At 51.8% G+C, this 19,453-nt stretch overlaps 1 protein-coding gene across 5 annotated transcripts in view; it reads right to left on the reverse strand.

Annotated features, from left to right (window-relative positions):
• ACACA (acetyl-CoA carboxylase alpha) overlaps positions 1-19,453 on the reverse strand; it is a 100,640-nt gene that overhangs the window by 68,591 nt on the left and 12,596 nt on the right. For 4 of the 5 annotated variants that reach the window (XM_063402876.1, XM_063402878.1, XM_063402875.1 and 1 more), the window contains 22 exons: positions 16,637-16,769; positions 15,954-16,092; positions 15,621-15,730; positions 15,110-15,191; positions 14,651-14,749; positions 13,857-13,963; positions 12,609-12,719; positions 12,298-12,507; positions 11,617-11,787; positions 10,822-10,983; positions 10,415-10,578; positions 9,517-9,667; positions 8,952-9,055; positions 8,383-8,464; positions 7,002-7,147; positions 6,265-6,415; positions 4,913-5,047; positions 4,391-4,537; positions 4,007-4,195; positions 3,378-3,478; positions 3,175-3,263; positions 2,032-2,156 (listed from right to left, as the gene is read on the reverse strand). In XM_063402876.1, coding sequence (XP_063258946.1) covers positions 2,032-2,156; positions 3,175-3,263; positions 3,378-3,478; positions 4,007-4,195; positions 4,391-4,537; positions 4,913-5,047; positions 6,265-6,415; positions 7,002-7,147; positions 8,383-8,464; positions 8,952-9,055; positions 9,517-9,667; positions 10,415-10,578; positions 10,822-10,983; positions 11,617-11,787; positions 12,298-12,507; positions 12,609-12,719; positions 13,857-13,963; positions 14,651-14,749; positions 15,110-15,191; positions 15,621-15,730; positions 15,954-16,092; positions 16,637-16,769 — 2,908 coding nt within the window. Of the gene's footprint in view, positions 1-2,031; positions 2,157-3,174; positions 3,264-3,377; positions 3,479-4,006; positions 4,196-4,390; positions 4,538-4,912; positions 5,048-6,264; positions 6,416-7,001; positions 7,148-8,382; positions 8,465-8,951; positions 9,056-9,516; positions 9,668-10,414; positions 10,579-10,821; positions 10,984-11,616; positions 11,788-12,297; positions 12,508-12,608; positions 12,720-13,856; positions 13,964-14,650; positions 14,750-15,109; positions 15,192-15,620; positions 15,731-15,953; positions 16,093-16,636; positions 16,770-18,980; positions 19,124-19,453 lie in introns of those variants that run through there. The other variant, XM_063402879.1, reaches the window with a different exon arrangement.

Raw genomic sequence — 19,453 nt, forward strand, 5'->3', positions numbered from 1 at the left:
GCACCTCTAGGAATGATGAGAGATCTCTCCAGGGAGACAAATCACACTCAAACCACTGAGAAACCTCTGAGCTCCCGACTGTGATCAGCCTGCTGTGCCCTCTGACAGCCCTGGGCACCACACGAGTGTGACTGCTCCCAAAGGAAGCCCTGGGCCTTTATCCACCCCACTGTGGGGATTCACAGAGAGCAATTCATGAACTGCTGGATCTGAAACACAAACTCCTGGGTGTTGTTCTGCTCCAGGGAACAGAAATGCAGCAGGACACAGGGCCCTGCCACCAGCCACTCCTTAGCCTAAGCTAAGCACAGAAAATGAACACACAACAACAAACCACAGCACATTCCAACAGCTGGATGAGGGATGAAGCAGCTCCCACCCTGCCTTCAGTGCCTGCTGGCTAAAAAAGGTGAGTGATGGCAGCATAAAACCATGGCTAGAGCCATCCTCAGAGCCCTGGTTAGAAATGGATTGCTGGGATACATCAATAACAGCCACACAGGCTGCCCACACAACACCACAGCTGTCACCTGGGCCACCAAACGTGCCACGAGGGGACATGAAGAGCCTTGAGCTGGAAGGGAGAGGAGTGATGATGGTCTTAGTTCCTGGAGTGAAAACCTGGAAGCTCAGGGACACCCAGCCACGCCAAGGGTGACCACAGGCACGCTGTCCCTCCTGGGCTCCCGCTCCCACTGCAGAGGAGACATCCCTGTGTCCCCATGGGGTGACCAGGAGTGGCTCTTCCACCATGGCCTCCCTGCTGTTCCAAGCTCTGGTGACCTGGGATGGTGGCCTTCACTGGAGGAGAGCTAACTGGCAGTGATGGTGGAAGAATGACCCGACAGGAGGGAACAGGGAGGCTCCCTGAGGTGCCGTGAGGCTCCCTGAGGTCCCTAAAGCTCCCTGAGGCTCCCTGAGGTGCCCTGAGGCTCCCTGAAGCTCCCTGAGGCTCCCCGATGTCCCCTGAAGCTCCCTGAAGCTCCCCGATGTCCCCTGAAGCTCCCTGAGTCTCCCTGAGGCGCCCTGAGGCTCCCCGAGGTCCCTTGAAGCTCCCTGAGGCTCCCTGAGATGTCCTGAGGTCCCTAAAGCTCCCTGAGGTGCCCTGAGGCTCCCCGAGGCTCCCCGAGGCTCCCCAAGGCTCCCCGAGGCTCCCCGATGTCCCCTGAAGCTCCCCGAGGCTCCCCAATGTCCCTGAGGCTCCCCGATGTCCCCTGAGGCGCCCCGATGTCCCTAAAGCTCCCTGGGGCTCCCCGAGGTCCCCGAGGCCTCCCCTCACGCCCCCAGCATGGCCAGCACCAGCAGCCAGCGAGGCACAGCCGCACCCGGTGACAAACCAGACCCAAAGCTCCGGGCCCATGTGACAAGGAATGCTCAGGGTGACAACAACCAGCACAAGCCAGGCTGGCTGTGCCTGCACCGACCAGCAAAGGCAGCAGCACAGCCCCAGCCCAGCTCCTGACAGGGCCTAACGCCTCGGCGGCACCCCCGTGTAATTACACACTTGAGTGACTGGACTCTGAAGAAAATTGAAGGCCTGAGCTGTGAACAGCTGCCATTTTCTCTCTCCATCACGCCAGCGTGATTACTTGAGAAATGAACAGCCCCGGCTCAAAGCTACTCCAGAATTCTCAGAGGAAATATGGCTCCGTGTTCAAATAATGAGATTCTTAAGGCAAGCGTTACTTACAATCACACCACACACCAAAAGGGGAAAGGGGGAAAAAAAGGGGAAAAAGGAGAGCCAGGAAGAAAGAGCACCAGGATCCTTACATCTTACAAATGAGAATTTAAGAAACCCAGCCTCAGTCTAGGAAAATTATGACACTTTTTTTGCTTTGGAGAGTTATTTGGTGGATGGCCACTTTGGATGTATTTTTGGCAGTAACAGACCACAAAATAAAAGGTAAAAGAGAGAAGGAGAGGAGGAGAGGAGGAGAGGAGGAGAGGAGGAGAGGAGGAGAGGAGGAGAGGAGGAGAGGAGGAGAGGAGGAGAGGAGGAGAGGAGGAGAGAAAGCAGCAGACACTTACAATGAGCATTGTAACCAGCAGGTTCTTCTTGGTGACCTGGGCGTGGGAGAAGATGTAGTTCAGCACGGCGTTCATGTCACTCTTGTTCTCCTCACGAAGGGTGAAGACACACTTGTCATAGTGACCTGCAGGCAGAAATGCACATTTCTTTCCCAGTCTTCACACCTCTGTGGCAAGGACTGCAGGTTACTAGATGTGTCTTTTTATTTTTCTACGGGTGTTTTTTGAGGATCTCCTCGGCTTGAAGGGAGCCGACAAGGAAGATGGAGAGAAACTATTTACAAGGGATGGAGTGACAGCACTAGGGGAAATGGCTTCACACTGACAGGAGCAGGGTTAGGTTGGGTGTTAGGAAAAAATTCCTCCCTGTGAGGGTGGGGAGGACCTGGCACAGGGTGCCCAGAGCAGCTGTGGCTGCCCCTGGATCCCTGGAAGTGTCCAGGGCTAGGCTGGATGGGGCTTGGAGCAGCCTGGGACAGTGGAAGGTGTCCCTGCCCATGGTAGGGGTGGAATGAGATGTGCTTTGAAGTCCCTTCCAACCCAAACCACTCTGTGTTTCTCTATGGTCCACACACTCAATTTTGGAAGTAATCATTCCCACCATCACCTATTGCAAACTTTAATTCTAACATCCCACTCTTAATAACGAGCTCCAACACCAAATGCATCCTTTGTGAGCAATACTGAGAGAGGAATAGGGAGCTCAGAGTTTCATTCAAATGACAACCAAAATGAAATAACAGCAAAAAGCCTTGCACCATCCTCTGCTGCCAGCAAATTGAAGTGGAAATGAATCTGCAGTACCATTAGGCCGGGGCAGGTAATGGAGCAGGACAAAAGAAGAGTGGAATCTGAACTACCTGTAAGAGCCAGAGCTCGGAATCAGCCAGGGCTTCATTGCCATCTTGTGCCTGGATACAGCAGTGCAAGGCACTGATCTCACTCCCAGCTTCAGCTGAGCTTTGGGGACAGAATCTCCCCTACAGAACCCAGGATCTGACTGCAGACCCTTAAAAACGAGGCTGTGCACCTCCCCCTCAGCACAAAGAGACAGCAAACCTCCTCCAAAGGGCCCACATGGACCCTCCAGGACCAAACAGGACCCTCTAACAAATCCAGTCCCTGATGTGCCCAGGAGCTCACCGTGCTGGAACTGGGTCTCCACCTTCAGGTACTGCCGGAGCAGGTCCATCACCACGGCCTTCATGTGGCCACGGATGCCGCTGCGGTACCTGCGGAGCCAAGGACACCAGAGCCAGCCCTGAGCGAGGCTGGATGCACACAGAGCCCCTGCCAGGCTGCTGGGGGCAGCTCCAGTGCTGCAGGGCACCCCTGGCCAGGCTCACCTCTGCACCAGCTGCACGATGCTCTGCGTGTTCATGAAGAACACCTCGCGCTCCGACTTGCGGTTCAGGGTGGCGGCGTGGCTGTCCAGGATGTTGGCGATCTGAAAGGGAAAAGCACATGGGAAAAAGGCACGGGGAAAAGCCCTCCATGGGCTGGACAACCAGCAGAGACACTCCAGAGCCCCAGCAGGCTCCAGCAAAGGGGGTTCAAGACCTGCCAGTGATACAAAAATCAGTGTGCTGTATCACACAGCGGGGAAATCAGCTCCCAGCATCTCCTTCCCCTTCCAGGCCTCCCTTGGCTGCAGTCACTCTTTTCTGAGGTCACACTGGCACTGCAAACTGCACTGCAGCACACGACCCATGCAAAAAGCAAATAAATGCCCACAGGGGATAAGAATAAAGTGTTTCCAAAGTGCCTGGTTAAAGCCACACTGAGCAGGGAACACGAACCCTTCAGCACAGAGACAAGCCTTGAAGGGACACAGGTAAGTATCTTTCAGCATGAGGAGCCCATGTTCAAACACACCTTTCAGGGTCAATTAACCTTCACATCATTTAAAGGAACTTTCTCCCTCTCTCCCCAACATAAGCCAATTTTTATCCCTCCATGCAGTGTGGTTGGGCACCTGTTGGCTGGGAAACTGGCAGAGGACCGAGGTGATGTTGCTGGCGTACTGAGCCATCTCCTTCTTGATGGACTTCTCCACGTTGGGGGGGATCCGTCCAGAAACACTGGTCATGATGTCCTGCAGCTCCAGCAGGGGCAAGGATGGATCCCTCAGGGTCTTCATTAACCGCTCCACCCAGCCCTTCACCTAGGCACAGACAGGGCAGAGTGGAGGCAAGAGTGAAGAAGAGAATAAACAACATGGAGTGGAAATAGGGGAGGGGTGATGTCCAGCATCAACATCCCATCTCACGGGTGCTGTCCCGTGGCACAAAAATTGCCCAGCCCTTCCCTGAGCTGCAGGAACGTTGTGTTTGGGCTCTGGAAGGAGAGGCCCCTGTACCTTGCTGCTGAAGAAGGGCTCTGGCAGGCAGTAGCCGTTCATGATGTTGACCAGGTTGTCCAGGACGTAGTGGAAGATGCGGTGCAGCTTCTCTCCCCGCAGCGCCGTGCTCTGGATCTGGGGCAGGGTACCCGTGTGCAGCTCAGCCTGCAACAAGGAACAGCCTCACTGAGCTCCTGGGGGCACAGCCAGGGGCAACACACAGCCCCAAACATGGCTCGACTGCAGCTATGGTTTAACCTGCAGGGATTCCCAGAGAGGGAAATGCACTTGGTGAGAGACACAGCCCCACAATAGTACTGAGGTAAGCAGAGTGAAGGAATGGTAGATAAGTTTAGCCTGAATCAGAAAGAAAGAGAAAAATCTCAGTCCCAGTCCTCATCTGTGACAAATAAACTGTGAAGTGACAATTCCAGTACAATGCACAAATGGGGAACAGGCTCACTGGACCATCTTGTACCACTCTCCACATCACTCCCACATTAAAACTCCACAAAATCTGTGCCTTCTGCAGCTCCTCACCTGCTGAACCCTGCTGGGATCATCCAGCTGGAGCTTGGCAATCACACAGCCCGGATCCAGGACTGCCCCTGGGCGTTTGACATAGTGGATGCAGCCTGACTCTCCTGCTGTTATCGTCATCACCATTTTCATCACCTAGCAAGGAAAACAGGTTACACACTCAGCTCCATGTGCCCCAAAATGGTTCTGGTTTTGGGAGCCAGCAGCAGTGTCCCACCACAGACAGACTTGCATGAGCACCTCTGGCATTCAGGTGTTCCCAAAACTTCCAGCACAGATGCTGGGAACAAAACCCAGGCACTCAAGTGAATGGGAGAACAAAATAATTGGTCAGAAAACAGTGCAGCAGGAACTCCAGGAATGTCACTGCTCACACTGAGAACCAACAGGTGACTCAGGAAGGTCCCACACTCAGCACAATGAACAAAGCACACAATTTTCTGCTGCATTCCAAAGGCTCCTCTCAAAGGCTACACCCACACCTTCACTTCAAGCAGAGGGAACCAGGATCATTTTCCAGAGCTCTCAGACAGCTCTTCCTGACAGAAATGCCTCCTTGGATCAAGAGCTGCTGCCTTTGGAGCAGAGGGGTTGGGTATGGGGGAGCCAGTTTGGCTTTACCCTTGCTCTGCTCTACGGCACTGGGAGCCACAGGGATCGTGTGGGTGGTGCCCTCTCAGCCATGAGCTGTTGCAGTGCAAAAGCACTTACATGAAACAGCTGGATCTCTGTCTTGATATTTTTCTCCTACACATTGTCCCCAACTGGTTTAATTGCCCCTCTGTTATCACACACCTTCCCCTCCCTCAAATCTGTTTTGAGCCACACACTCCTACACAACCCCTCGTGCTTTCCTCACCGTGATGCAGAAATCGCTCATCCTCCTCCTCGGCAGGAGTTAAGTAACTTCGCAGGGAGAAGGGAGGAGTGACACTTATTAACTTACAGGATTGACCTGATAAATGATCAGCTAACCAGGATGAAGTTTGTTGCTTCATCCTGGCATACAACTCTGTGCCAGTACTACAAGGAGAAGGCCTCCTTCAGCACCGCTGGGTAACACATTCCACCTTCCCTTGGAATCTCAGCAAGGTGATAACTGTGGTCTCACTGCTGAGAAATTCTGCTCATCACTTGGTGCACAGTCATTAAAACTCAAATTTCAGTTGTTAAGTAACTTGTTCCCCACCCCATCACTCTCACTGAGGAATTCCCACTGCAGTTCAGGTAAAAATTTGTAGATGAAATACTGTCAATTATCCCTCACGCTCAACTCCCACTTAAAAAGTATCCACCATCCCTCCCCTTGAGCTTTTTCCTGGGCAGCCAAACCAGTTGTCTGAGAGCTTTACCTCAATTTCTGCAAAGCACTGGCCTGCAAACACGTGTCCCCCATCCTCCACCACATACTGGATGAGCTTCCCAGCGGAAGGCGAGCGCAGGATGGAGGGATCGTTCTCCTTCTCAAACACACAGGTCTTGTTCCCAATGGTGATGCGGTACCTAGGGAAGGACAGGACACATCAGTGTAACACAACTCCCTGGGGAAGGCAGGGGAAAGGGAAAATCCAGTCTGTCTTTCCCTGTTCTTTGAAACAAAACTACGGGAAAACACCTCAACCAACTGAGAGGTGGAGACTCAAACCCAGGTTACCCAAATTCTTTGTCCCCCTGAGCAGATCCATTACTGTCAGATAACACAGCAGAGGGGGAAGAGTTCACATTCCAGACCTGGGCATGCCCTCTACTGCCCTTACTGCCATGATCCTTGCAGGGAGTTTTGAGGAGATGCACTGAAACAGTAGAACTTGTCTTTATTGCTAAAGCAGCCGTGGAATTTCAAGAATTTTAAAGACTTTCAGGTTCTGTTTTTTTGGTTTTTATAATCCCACAAGTCACTTTTAAGGACCAAGCAGAGAATATGGACTCCACATGGTGCACAGCCAGATCCTTCCTCTAACAGTCCACCCAGTAAACCCTTTCCAGGAGAGAATTCCATGCCCAGCCGATCTTTTGGCAAGCATGAAGTTACAAATACCCCTCATTCTGGCTGTGTAAATGCTGAACATGAAGCTGTACAGGTTGCTACCTGTCCACTTCTTCCTTCATGTAGGTGGTGTAGCTGCTGCCGTCGTAGGAGAGGAGCAGCCCCCCGTCACTCAGGCGATGCACATCGACCTCCACGCAGGAGCTGTTCATGATGACCACGTAGGAATTGGGAGACTGCCTGGTCACCTGCAAACCCACAGGAGTGGGAATTATCCAGTGAATTGAGCACGGCACTGAGTGTCCTGCCTGCCACAGCACAGAGTTTTCCAAGTGCTGCAATAGTGGGAATGAATGAGGAGGAACAGAGGTGTTCGATGTCATGGAAAAAAACTGGGGTCACAAAGGCAAGCAACCAAACTGATCAGAGGGATGGAGCATCTCCCCTAGGAGGAAGGGCTCAGAGAACTGGGATTGTTCAGCCTGGAGGAGTTCTGGGGTGATTTAACTGTGGCCTTACAGTGCCTGATGAGAGCCCACAAGAAGGACAGAGAGAGATTTTTTACAAGGGCCGGCCCAAACCAGTCTGACACAGCAGCCAAGAGATGCCAGAACAAGTGCTGCCCATGAATGTTGATTTAATCCTCTCACTTCTGCACTGACAGTTGAGGTTTGTGCAATCACAGACCATTTTCTCACCCTCATCTACTTATGAGTCACAGTGGTGGACTAAAACTGCACAACAGAGGAGATAATTTGGGGGGAAAAAAGAGATAAAGAAAAAAAAAAAAGGAAGCAACAAGTGCTCTCCCAGGAGAAAGAGATCCTACCACAGCCTCTGCCCCAGGGCTTCTATTTGAGGCTGGGTAAATCCTTTAAAGAACACTTCAGCTGCTGCTCAATGCCTCTGCTCCTCCTCAAAGACAAACCCAGGCAGGCACAGAGGTGCAGAATTCTCACCGCTGCAAGAACCAGCCTATGCTCTTGTCATTAAAAACTTCACCACCACAAATCTGCCCAAAGAAGCTAATGAAGATTGCACAGGTAACCTTAAGTCTAATATTTCCTAACTTTTAAATGTTTTGTTTTGCAACATGGGGTTTTGCATGTAGCAAAAAAGCAACACCACAGGGAAAAACTGCTGCGAATTCTGTCACGTTGGTGTGTCAAAACCCCAGCAGAGCAGACCTACATATTCAGAAAAACCAGCTGGAAGTTTTGGTCAACCCGTAGTAGTCTTTACCTGTAATAAAGTAATTTTCACCCTCCTCAGAGCAAGAGGCTGAAATGTTTACAGAGACACTGCAATGGAGCGACGTGAGGGGTGTTATGGTAAAGGAGGCCGTGCTGATTTCTTCACCCACCAAAGCAGAGAAAATAAACCCTGCTCAGCCAGAATTCCCTGCAGAGATCTGTGCAGAGACGAGGCCAGAGCAGACCCAGCCATGTCCAGCTCAGGGGCAGCAGGGTGGCCCCACACTGACCTTCAGCACGTACTTGCGTCCCTCGTAGATGAGCTCCACGTCCACCGTGTTGAGCAGGGTGTGAGCTGGGAGCACTTGGCCCCTGGCAAGGGAAGCACAACACAAAACTGATCTTCCACAAGCCACAAATCACTACCAAGGGTCAAAAGAGCTTCAGAGGTGCATGCAAGGCTTTAGAGAGATGGGAATAAGCTTTTAGAGTCTCTTCTTAGAAGAGACGTGGATCAGTTTGACCAAGTCAAACAAAGTCCCTCCAGCCATGCAGGCCAGCTTTGCTCTCCTTTCCATTCACTCCTGGTGATTCAAGACTCCCTAATGCTGCCCTAGCAGCACACAGAGAAAGAACTCCCTGTTTCTGAGCCATTTCCTGGAGTTCCTGCTAGAAACCAAAGCAATGTGTGCAGGATACTTCGAGGAGATGCAGATACCTGCCAGTTTTCTCAGCAGATAAAGAGCTCCCTGGGGCCAGGGAACAGTCAGCAGATAACGAGCCCTGAGCATTCCTGGATTGGACTTGAACAGAACTTGTACACCAGGAGCAATTCCTGGAGAGCTGCTTGCACTTTTACCTTTCCAGGGAGTGCAGGAAGTTGGAGACGCTGTTTCGGAAGCTGACGTCAGCCACGTGCAGAGCCCCACACACCACCCCCAGCATGGTGTCAGGCCTCTCAGCCTAGAACAGGGGAAGACACAGTCACACCTCCTCCAGCCTCAGCCCAATCTAAACACCCAGCCAGAAGAATCAGCAGTCTCAGCTCTATTTTTGGTTCATGGCCGACTCTCTTTAAAATCAAGTCAGTGTAGCAGCCATGTGAACTCTACACAGAAGCCATTATTTCTGTAACTCCTTAAAACTACATTTTCTTCTGCCTGGATCAAATCTCGAGGTCCCAACAACATTTCCACTGTCATCTGTCCCAGATTCCAAACATAAACCTGATCTCAGTGCTTTTCTGAACAACTTTAAGACCAACTTTCCCCGACAGGGCTGACCTGGGATTTGGATATGTGTAAGAAGTAACGCCACTGGAAATGTTTATTCATTGAATGGACCCTCACCACTCCTGACCCTTCCCCAGCAGCCCCCACGCCCTCCCCTGCCCCGTGTGCCCCTGCCAGGGCAGGCAGCTGCACCTGCACTTTCTCGGCGATGAGCCGGTCCAGCCAGCCCGTGTCAATGCGGTTCTGCTGGAAGCTCTCTGTCTCCAGCAGCTTGATCAAGTACTCCACAGTGGTCCTGAAGTCCCCTCGGATGGACAGCTCCTTCAGAGCCACCACCATGTTCCTGAAAGGGGACAGAAGCCCTGTTATCTGTCCCATCCCAATGGCAGCTGCAGACAGAAAAGCACCGGAGGGTCAGAGCAGAGGAGCACAGAGCAGGATCCTGCAGGAATGTTGGGGAATGGGAGAGGATTGAGTTCCCTGCTGCTGGTGAAGAGCAGCTCAGTGGGATCAGGAGTTCCCCCTGTCATCATCACTCAGGGCCCTAGCACGTGTCAGGGGTGCACAACAGACAGACAGACAGACGTGGTGTCCACCCCGCCCAGAGTGGAACTGGGGAAAGGCTCTGGATGAAAAACGTGGATGACAGGTCAGACAGGTCTGCCTTAGGACCAGTGCTTTAAAATCCCACACCACAGAGGGCACTGCACGGTTCACAAACCATCCTGAAGCATTGGTAAGTCAGGTTAGCAACGCTTTTCCTGTTAGAAGCCTTCACCTGGATGCTTTAAAGAGGGACTTGCACACTGTGGTAGCTGTGTCACAGCCCAGCAGCAGGTATACACGGCAGGGATGAAACAGAAAGGAAGAAAAAGAAAGAAAACTCAGCAAAAAGTGTGGAAATGTAGGTGCAACACACTGGAATTGCAAAGCAAGACAGGATGAGAAGCCTGACCACGAAAACAAGATAAAGACCAGGAAATTTCTCTTGAAACTCCTGGAAGCACAGAGCCTTGTTTTCCTATGGCACTCTGGATCAAAGAGGACAAGCCCAAGCAATCCCCAAGGCTCTCCCACATCCCAGACTCACGAGATGGCTTCCTCACGGTTCTCTCCCCAGGAGAAGCAGTGGCCAAACTGGGAATCAGCAAACTCATGGAGCCCTCCTGCCGCAGCCACGCTGAAATAGCCCCAGACGTTCTTGTTGCTGCGGAAATTCAGCTCCTGCACTGTGCCAGAGCTGGGCTTGAACCCCTGCAATGACAGACAGACACTGCTCTAGGCCCAAGGAGAAGGAGAATAATCCAGAATTCGGGTTCTGAAGGCTCTGAGAACACCTCTCTGTGCTGCAACATAGAGTAACAAGTTCAGGCTGTGCCTAACCACAGTCTAAGCAGGTAAGGGAAGAATCTTTTAAACTTGCTGCCAGCATTTCCAGCAGCAGGGGCTGGCCTGAGAAGGCCACGGGAGCAGCAGGCACGGCAGCTGAGGCCTCACCTCGTCAGGATTCTCACTGGTGATGCGGGCAGCGATGACGTGGCCACGGGGGCTGGGCACGTGGGCTGAGTTCTCAAAATCAATGGTTGTGTCTCCCCAGGGAGAAACTCCATACATCACCCTGATATCCTTGATCCTGTGCAGGGGAACCCCCATGGCAATCTAAGGAGAAAATAAAATAATAATAAACCCCCACCACCACTAAGTTTCTATCCTCAGAGAGTCAAACATTCACACTTCCCAGGACAACTCAGCTCAGTGTAATATCCACCTTAAGCCCTTCAGCCAGTATTTTCCATTGACTGATTAAAAGGCTCCAGGGAAAGCTGACAGTGCCAGGTCAGCTGAGGATGGGCACGCATTAGGCCTGTTAAAAATATACTGAGGTCCCAGTGAGACAGAAGGGCCCTAATTGGTTATAGGAAACTGTGGAATTTTGCAATTATAAACTGTGGGGAGAGTAACCTGCAGAACCAGCTGCTGGCTGCACCCTTATGGAGCAAAATCCCACATGCCCTGTTCATTAGTTGGGTGGTTTTTATAGACACAGCTCAAAAAGGAAGTAGAAAATCAAAGAGAGCCTTAATGAGGTGTGAGGGGACTGTGGCATCTGCTGGATGTTGGGGACCAGGAGTTCTGGGGGGACACAGGGGACTGACAAGCCACAGCACACCAACAACTGCTCCCTACAGGCTCTCTGAGGGATCCCCTGGTGGCTTTGGGGAGCCTCAAACAACCGCTGGACTGGCTGAAAGCTGAGAAATGCCATTTGCACTGGAATTTCCCGGCGCTCACCTGGAGCTGTGCTGCTGGCAGGTTGACATCTGCCACCATCTCCGTGCAGGGGTGCTCCACCTGCAGGCGGGGGTTCAGCTCCAGGAAGTAGAAGCTGCCGTCCTGGCTGTACAGGTACTCCACAGTGCCTGCACTCACATATCCAACCATCTTAGCCAGCTTCACTGCACACTGCGACAGGGAACAAAAGAATTCTGCATTGCCTGCTCCCCGTGCTCTCTCTGTTCATCCACCACACCCACACCAGATTTTTCCTGGCATTCTGAAGCACCCCAAAACCTGTAACAGGCTCAAGACCTGCTCAGAGAAAAGCCTGTGGCACAGCAGTTTTGATTTCCAACTTATTTCATCTACCATTTACAGAAGGCAGAGTTTGAAGCAAATATTTGCAACACTCAACATCAGGCAGTTTTTGCTCCTGAAACTTGCTTTTAATATGGTAACAAACATTTAAAACACACTTCCCTCCCCGTTTTGAGGGGCATATATCTTTGAAAGGAGCTGCTGGTGAGATTTAGTGTGGAAATGTGAGTGGCTGCCCACACCAGGCAGTTCCAGACACACAACCCCATGTTCCTCCTTTAAAACACTCAACAACACAAAACCTTGGGCGCTGTAAAATAAAAACACAAGTCCTGCCTGTTTCTGGAGGGCAGGGGGAAGCTGCAGAGCCACTCTCACCTGTTCCATGTGCTCAAAGACTGTAGAGGTGGCAATAGAGGCTGGAGCCTCCTCGATGATCTTCTGGTGCCGGCGCTGCACGGAGCAGTCGCGGCCGAAGAGGGAGATGGCGTTGCCGTACTGATCTGCCAGGATCTGCACCTCCAGGTGCCTGGACTGCTTGGCCAGCCTCATCACGAAGATGGGAGAGCCTGGGACCTCAGTCTGAACCTACAGCAGGGACACAGGGAACAGGCAGAGCACCTCGTGTAAGATGGGCCTTCAGCACTGAGCTCTCAGCTGAGCAAGGCAGGATCAGAGGGAAAAGTCACCTGTCTGAACAGGTTGGGGAAGTCATCTGCATTGTTCACTTTCCTGATTCCTTTTCCTCCTCCTCCTTCAGAAGCCTTGATCATGACAGGGTAGCCAACCTCCTCAGCAGCCTGGCAGGATGGGCAGAACAGGGTAAGTACACAAAGGCAGCAGAATCCAGAGGAAAGATCTTTATTTCCCTGCTGATTCCATCCAAGCTTCCATATCTGACTATTTAGCAACCAATGGGATAGAAACCAAATATCCCATTGGAGAGAGTGCCTGTAGCTGGAAAAATCAGCAGGGATTTGGTGATTACAGAGAACTCTGACCTCTCCAAGTGACCACAAAATCTTTTTTCAGCACTTCCATGCCATGAAATCTATGAACTCATGGAAAAGCTTTTGTGTAGTGCAGAAAATCATTAAGCTGGGTAACATGGAAAAATCATATCCCTACCCCTGCTCTTCACAAAGGAAAACTCCAAATCCTGTATTGTGCCAGGAATTTTTCTTATTCTAAAACTCTTCCTCAGGGAGAAACTCAAAAGACAAAGTCAAGTGTGAGACTGTGGGTCTTTACTAAAGACACCTTCTCCCTGCACTAAACAAAAACTAGATGACAGCACAACCTTTGCCCCATATTTTGCCTCTCCCTGCTAATCCTCAGCTAATTCTGCAGGCCAGGGCCAAGGATATGTGAACGATCCCTTCCCAGTTTCCAAGAGCCAGCCAAGGGCTGCAGTCTGGCTCCAGGTTGTGCTCCCATGAGGAGAAAGCTCGACCCCAGCTCTCTGACCCCTCAAAGAGATGTGGGTTTCTTACCTACTTTCTCCTGCTGGAGCCAGGATAATTGCACAGGAGTTGCAGTTTTGTGTTTGACTCAGTGTTTATTAATCCTTATCTATAGCACAGTCTCAGGAGCTGTGAGCTCTAACTAACAAGGTAGAAAATGGATGCCTCTAACTCTTTCCAAGGTCTTCTTAAGCCTAAACTATCCAATAACAAGATGACACCTACATTATTTACACTTTTAACCCAATAACTGACCACCCAAAGTCCACAACACACACCCTTCCATCCAATGAGAAAAAACCACCCAAAACCATGAAGAAGAAGGTGAAGAAGGAGAACTCAGCCAATACCCCAAATCCCCCATATGGCTTTATACACATTGCTACATAGTAAACCCTCGAATTCCAGGTTTGCAGGGCATTACTACATAGTAAACCCCTGAATTCCAGGCTTGCAGGGCCACAGCAGACCCACCCGCAGCCCGTCGTCGGCGTCCTTGACGTAGCCCTTCTCGTAGAGCTCCTGGGGCACGTTCAGGATGCGCTTCTGCAGGTCGTTCTCCTGCCAGTCCACACGCAGCCCTGCAACACAGACACCCCCTGAGCTCCCCCTGCTGCCCCAGGAGCCACCCAAGGGACGTGGGGACACAAGGCAGAGTCACAGCACCCCGAGGAGCCAGGCTGGGAGCCCTCAGGAAAGGGAGAGTGCAGAACGCAGACATTCCCGATCTCTGGGGAACAAGTGTTCTTATCCAGTCCATGATATCCCCTCCATTTATCTGTGAGGAGCAGGCTGTTATTTACAGCTTTTTGGAGCTGCAGAGGAACTGCTGTGGAAGCAGGATAGGGGTTCCAAAACTACACAGAACCATGGCATGGTTTGGGTTAGAAAGGACCTTAAAGATCGTCTTGTTCCAACCCCCTGCCATGGCAGGGACACCTTCCATTAGACCAGGTGTCCCCAAGCCCTGGGTGTGCCAGGTGAGCACCAGCTGCACTCTAGGAAAGAACCTCTTCCATGTTGCCTCACTTCTCCTCCCAGTCCCTCCTCCCCATCCTCCTCTGCCAGCTTCTCCCACCATCCCCAGGCTCATCCCATCCCTAATGTCACTGCTTCCAAGGCACCAAACAGCACAAATGGGAAACCCTGGACAGATGGAACATCTCCTGGAACACACCTTTGAGCACGGAGCTTCTTAAAAATTAGACATGTCGAAGGAAACAAAGATTAGGATGGTCTGGATAAACACAGGAGAATTTCCTTCTTACCACTGCCACTCCAAGGAAGAGTAGGAATGCCAGCAGTCTGAGCCACGATGGATGAAGCAATTTTATCTCCTAAGGCCCACATGGCTTGGCTGGGAGGACCTGCAAAGAGCAAAGACAATGCATGAGAGGGACACAGGGGTATCAGACGTTAGGGAAATGTCCAGAAGTCTGATTTAGGAAAAATCCCACTCTTCCCATAAACCTGAACCCTCTTTAAAATGAGAACAGGGACAATCTGGTTCAACAGGAATCTTCTCTGATTTTTTACCTCAACATTAAAGGCTATTTCGGAAAACTTTCCCCTTCTTCCATACAAGAATTACTGTAAAGAACAGATCCTCCATCCTGCACTGCAGACCACTCCTCATGGCTCTCTCCTGGACTCAGGATTTTCTATCTCCTAAACCTCCCCACCTTCTAACAAGGACCAGGCATTAGATGAGCAGTCCATCTCCTCACCCATGAAAGCAATCCCGTTTTTGTGGAGAAGTTCTGGCAGTTTGGGGTTCTCTGACGCATGGCCCCAGCCAGCCCACACAGCCTGCAGGAGGAAAGAAACAATTTGCTCTTTGTTTGAATAAAACAAGCAAGTGAGCAGAGACAGACACATGCAAACACTCCAAGCCTTTCTCTTCCTCATGGAAAACAGCCTCAGAACACCCAGCACCAGAGCAGCCTCTGAGCTACAGGGTGTGCTGCATTTAAAGCATGACTTGCACCTTGCAGACAAGTGCAAGCAGGCTGCTGCAGCTCCTGCTGAGGAGGAGCTGGGTGCAGGGAAGTGCGAGGCTGCAGGGCACTCCCTGTCCTGCAGACATTCCTACTGGGACAGCCACTGCACTGTCACGTGTGTCGCCTTTGGGTGCTAATTTGGTTTGGAACTCCAGTTTCTTTGTGCTGCCTTGCTCCCCAGGCACAACTCCCTGCTGAGGGAGAGGAGATTCCCCAGAGTGTGTGAGACACCTCTCACCTGCACTGGGATCCTCTTGGCAATGTCCAGGATGAGCTCCACATTTGCATAGTTGTTGTTGTTGGGTCCTCCCGGGACGGGCACGTAGTGATCTGCCATTTTAATGTACTCTGCAAACACACAGAGGTTCCATTCAGGCTGCAAATCCAGCAGCAGCACCTGCTCTAAAACTCTCCTTTTTCCCAGGCTGAGCCCTCCCAGCCCCCTCAGGGCTGACTCTTTGGGAAGCACTGCCCTGCTCCAGAACACCCCACTGCTGACACCCCAGCTGGGCACTGCAGCCCCAGGGCCGTGCAGGGACAGGGCTGTGCCCTTCCCCAGCCCCCAGCTCACCTGCGTTGGCTTTCAGGTCCTCGGGGGTGACCATGACCACGAACCTGATGGCCCTCTCGTTCCTGAACATCTCGTAGGACCAGCGCCGGATGGACCTCATGCACTTCACTGCTGCAATGCCATTATTTGCTATCAGGACCTGGGTGCATTAGAAGCTGGGATGAAATAGAGCCTAAATAGCACGCAGCAGTTAACAATCATGACAGAAGTTTTTCTCCCCCCACAGACTCTTTGCCCACTTTGGGCTGTGCAGTTTCCTTAGGCAGCATCCAGCTCATGGCCCATCTGTCACATCAGAGAGCAGCTCCTGTTTCACCATTAAATTTTAATGTGTTATGCCTTGGTTGGATTAAAAAGCAGAAGGACTCTAATCAAATTATTATGCATTTTTAAATAAATTTCTTAGGGTTTTTCCAGTCTACTTTTGTTTTATCTGTCTATAAATCCTTCTGTATCAGCAGAAGTGCTCTGGCTCACTCACCTTTTTTCTTATTATTATATTAAGCTAAAATAATGAGATGCTTATCACATAGAGAAAGGAAACACAATGATTCCAGACAGAAGCACAACTTCCAAGCTCAGAAATATCAATAATTTCATACCTGCAACATACAGCCTTAGAGAGAGACAAGTCAGAGCTCCAGAGAGGAGCTGTAACATGCCAAAAAAGGTCAGGGAGTTACCTTCTCAATGACTTTATTCCCTCCAAAACGAGTAACAAACTCTGCTGGAGAAGCCACGGTGAAATCTCGCTGCACATCCACCTTCTTCCTGTCCCGGCCTTGCTTGACAAGGTGCAAACCAGACATGCTGGGCCTGAGGAGAGGGGGGAGTCAGAAACAGCCTGGCAGTGCAGCTGGACACCAGCAAAGGAAAGTGTGGGAGTAATGCCAGAGCCCCCTCTGACCACATTCCCCAGCCAGACAAGCAGAATCCCTCCTTGCCTCCAAACCCTCAAGGCCTGGTTCTCACTTTTACAGGGATGACTCCTTTTAAACTACTTTCCATGCAAAAGTTTCAGGTTATCTGGAAAAATTCCAGCTGTGCCAAAATATGAATAGGTAAAATTACGTTTGCTGGGTGTTGCTGCCCAACACAGCACAACAATGCTCCACCAGATTGCTTTCAATCCACGTGGAGAAGCTGGAAACAACAGTGATTTCTGGCTTTGGCAAAACAAGTTACAAAGATGAGATTCTGTAAGGAAATCCTCTTGGGAAGCACAGAAATTTATCTCCAGGGGCAAGTGAGAGACTCAGACTGGCTACGGAAATCATTTTCCAAGAGTTTTCCACTGCCCAGTCTTTAATATCTTCCTGAAAAGCTCTGAGAGCCAGAGGACAAATTAATCACGTTACTCCTACTACAAACACAGAAAGCCAACTTGGTGCCTGCCAACACCAGCCCCGTGCCCTGCCACAGCCCCTCTGTGGGAAGGGCACAGTCACTTCCCCTTTTTCTGCTTCAGCTCCCACAGCAACAACACAGGGATACATCCCCCCTTGGCTTTGATTTGCTAAAGTTTACAAAGCTGAGTCTGTGAGAGGGAATTCCAGGGAAAAGCACAGAGCTGCTCCTCACGCCGAGTGTCTGCCATGGCACAGACATGGGAATTGGGGAATCAGTGAGACGCTCTTTATTTCACTGAAGGGTCACTCTCTCTGCTCACCCCACAGTTTATTTGTTCATAAGTTTTTGTATGCACTGTACTTACTGTGCTTTCCCCAACAGTTTCCCTTCCCAGGAGCACAGGGAAGCCCTCACCCTGCCCCTGGCAGCATCACAGAACCCTTCTGCAGGAAGGGAGCTTGGGAAGCTCAGCTCAGAGCTCTGGAAAGCCCCAAAGCACCAAGGGCCCTTGGCCACGGGCAGATGTGTGCCCAGGAGCCCTGTGCACACAACCTCTGGCCTAATCAGCTGCTGAGGGCTGCTCCATTGAGTAATTCCACTGGGAATGGGCTGGGATGCAGCAGAGAGCAACTGGAACTGCTGGGGGAGGGCACAAAGGGAAAACCAAGGCACAGCTACAGATTTCCTGTCACCATCACAGCCACCAAGGCCAGGCAGCCCAGGAGCTGCTCCTGCCCCAGGGCTGGAGCATCCCTGCTGGAAGGAGCTGCTGTTCCAGGGGCCTGGCCAGGGAGCACACGGATTCCCCCTCGAACCTTCCCTTCCTCCAGTCAGCTGCACTTCCAGACACTGTCACCAAAGTTAGAACCTGTCCCTGTGAGCAAAAGTTCTCACATTCCTGTGAACTCAGCCTGGGAATACAAGGACAGGAGCCAGCAGGCAAGAAAGAGAGCAAATGTGTCCTTAAGGTTGAATTTCTACTAAATTTGTGCATTTAGGGGTCAGAGTCTTCCTGGCAAGGAAGGAGCACAGCCCAAGGACTGAGAGAGGCTCATGCATTACAGGTTTATTGAGAGCAGTCTCAACAAAAATAAGAAGAGATAAAAATCCCAAGGTGAGATTTTGTGAACATGCTTAAATATGAACTGTCCCCCCAAGAAATTACTACACACAAAAAGACTGCTACAGGCACACTGCCTATAAGCCTGAGGTTCATCATCCTGGACACAACAAGCACTTCAACATAAACAGCTACAGTTTGATCTGTGAGCATGCCAAGAACATTAAGTTTATTTATCAATAATCACAGGCTGCACATTGTAATAAAACAGAGGAGCTGGGGGTTTTTGGTTATTTGGGTTTTTTTTCAGGATAAGATGAGGTAGAAGCTGGGCAGGAAGGAAGCTCTAAACAAAACAGAATAAATGCTGAATTAGTGACTGTCATCCCTGTTAATCACAACTGCCATGTTCTGTGATGGAGGAATTTTCAAAATGCCTTTCTATCCTTCAGAGCTCACAGAGGGCAGAAGTCTGAGAGCAGCCCTGACCCCCAGCCTGGCACTTTGTCACCGGCGGCACGCAGGGACAGCTCGGGCTCTGCAGGGATGGAACCAGCACCGAAAGCTCAGCGGGCATCTCCAGCACGGGGGGACACGGGCACGGCCGGGGCTCCTACCTTTGCAGCATGTGGTACCTCATCTCGGGGCCCTGCTCCGCGGACTCCTCCATGCTGCCGGGCGGACCCGGGCTGTCCCGGCCGATCCCGGGCTGTCCCGGCCGATCCCGGGCTGTCCCGGCCGATCCCGGGCTGTCCCGGCCGATCCCGGGCTGTCCCGGCCGATCCCGGGCTGTCCGAGCGGACCCGGGCTGCCCCAGCGGATCCGGGATGCCCCGGCCGATCCCGGGCTGCCCCAGCGGATCCGGGCTGCCCCAGCGGATCCGGGATGCCCCAAAGGATCCCGGGCTGCCCCAGCGGATCCGGGCTGCCCCAGCGGATCCGGGCTGCCCCAAAGGATCCCGGGCTGCCCCAAAGGATCCGGGCTGCCCCAAAGGATCCCGGGCTGCCCCAAAGGATCCCGGGCTGCCCCAAAGGATCCGGGCTGCCCCAAAGGATCCCGGGCTGCCCCAAAGGATCCCGGGCTGCCCCAA

Source organism: Prinia subflava, chromosome 8 (assembly GCF_021018805.1).
Source record: "Prinia subflava isolate CZ2003 ecotype Zambia chromosome 8, Cam_Psub_1.2, whole genome shotgun sequence".
Taxonomy (NCBI): domain Eukaryota; kingdom Metazoa; phylum Chordata; class Aves; order Passeriformes; family Cisticolidae; genus Prinia; species Prinia subflava.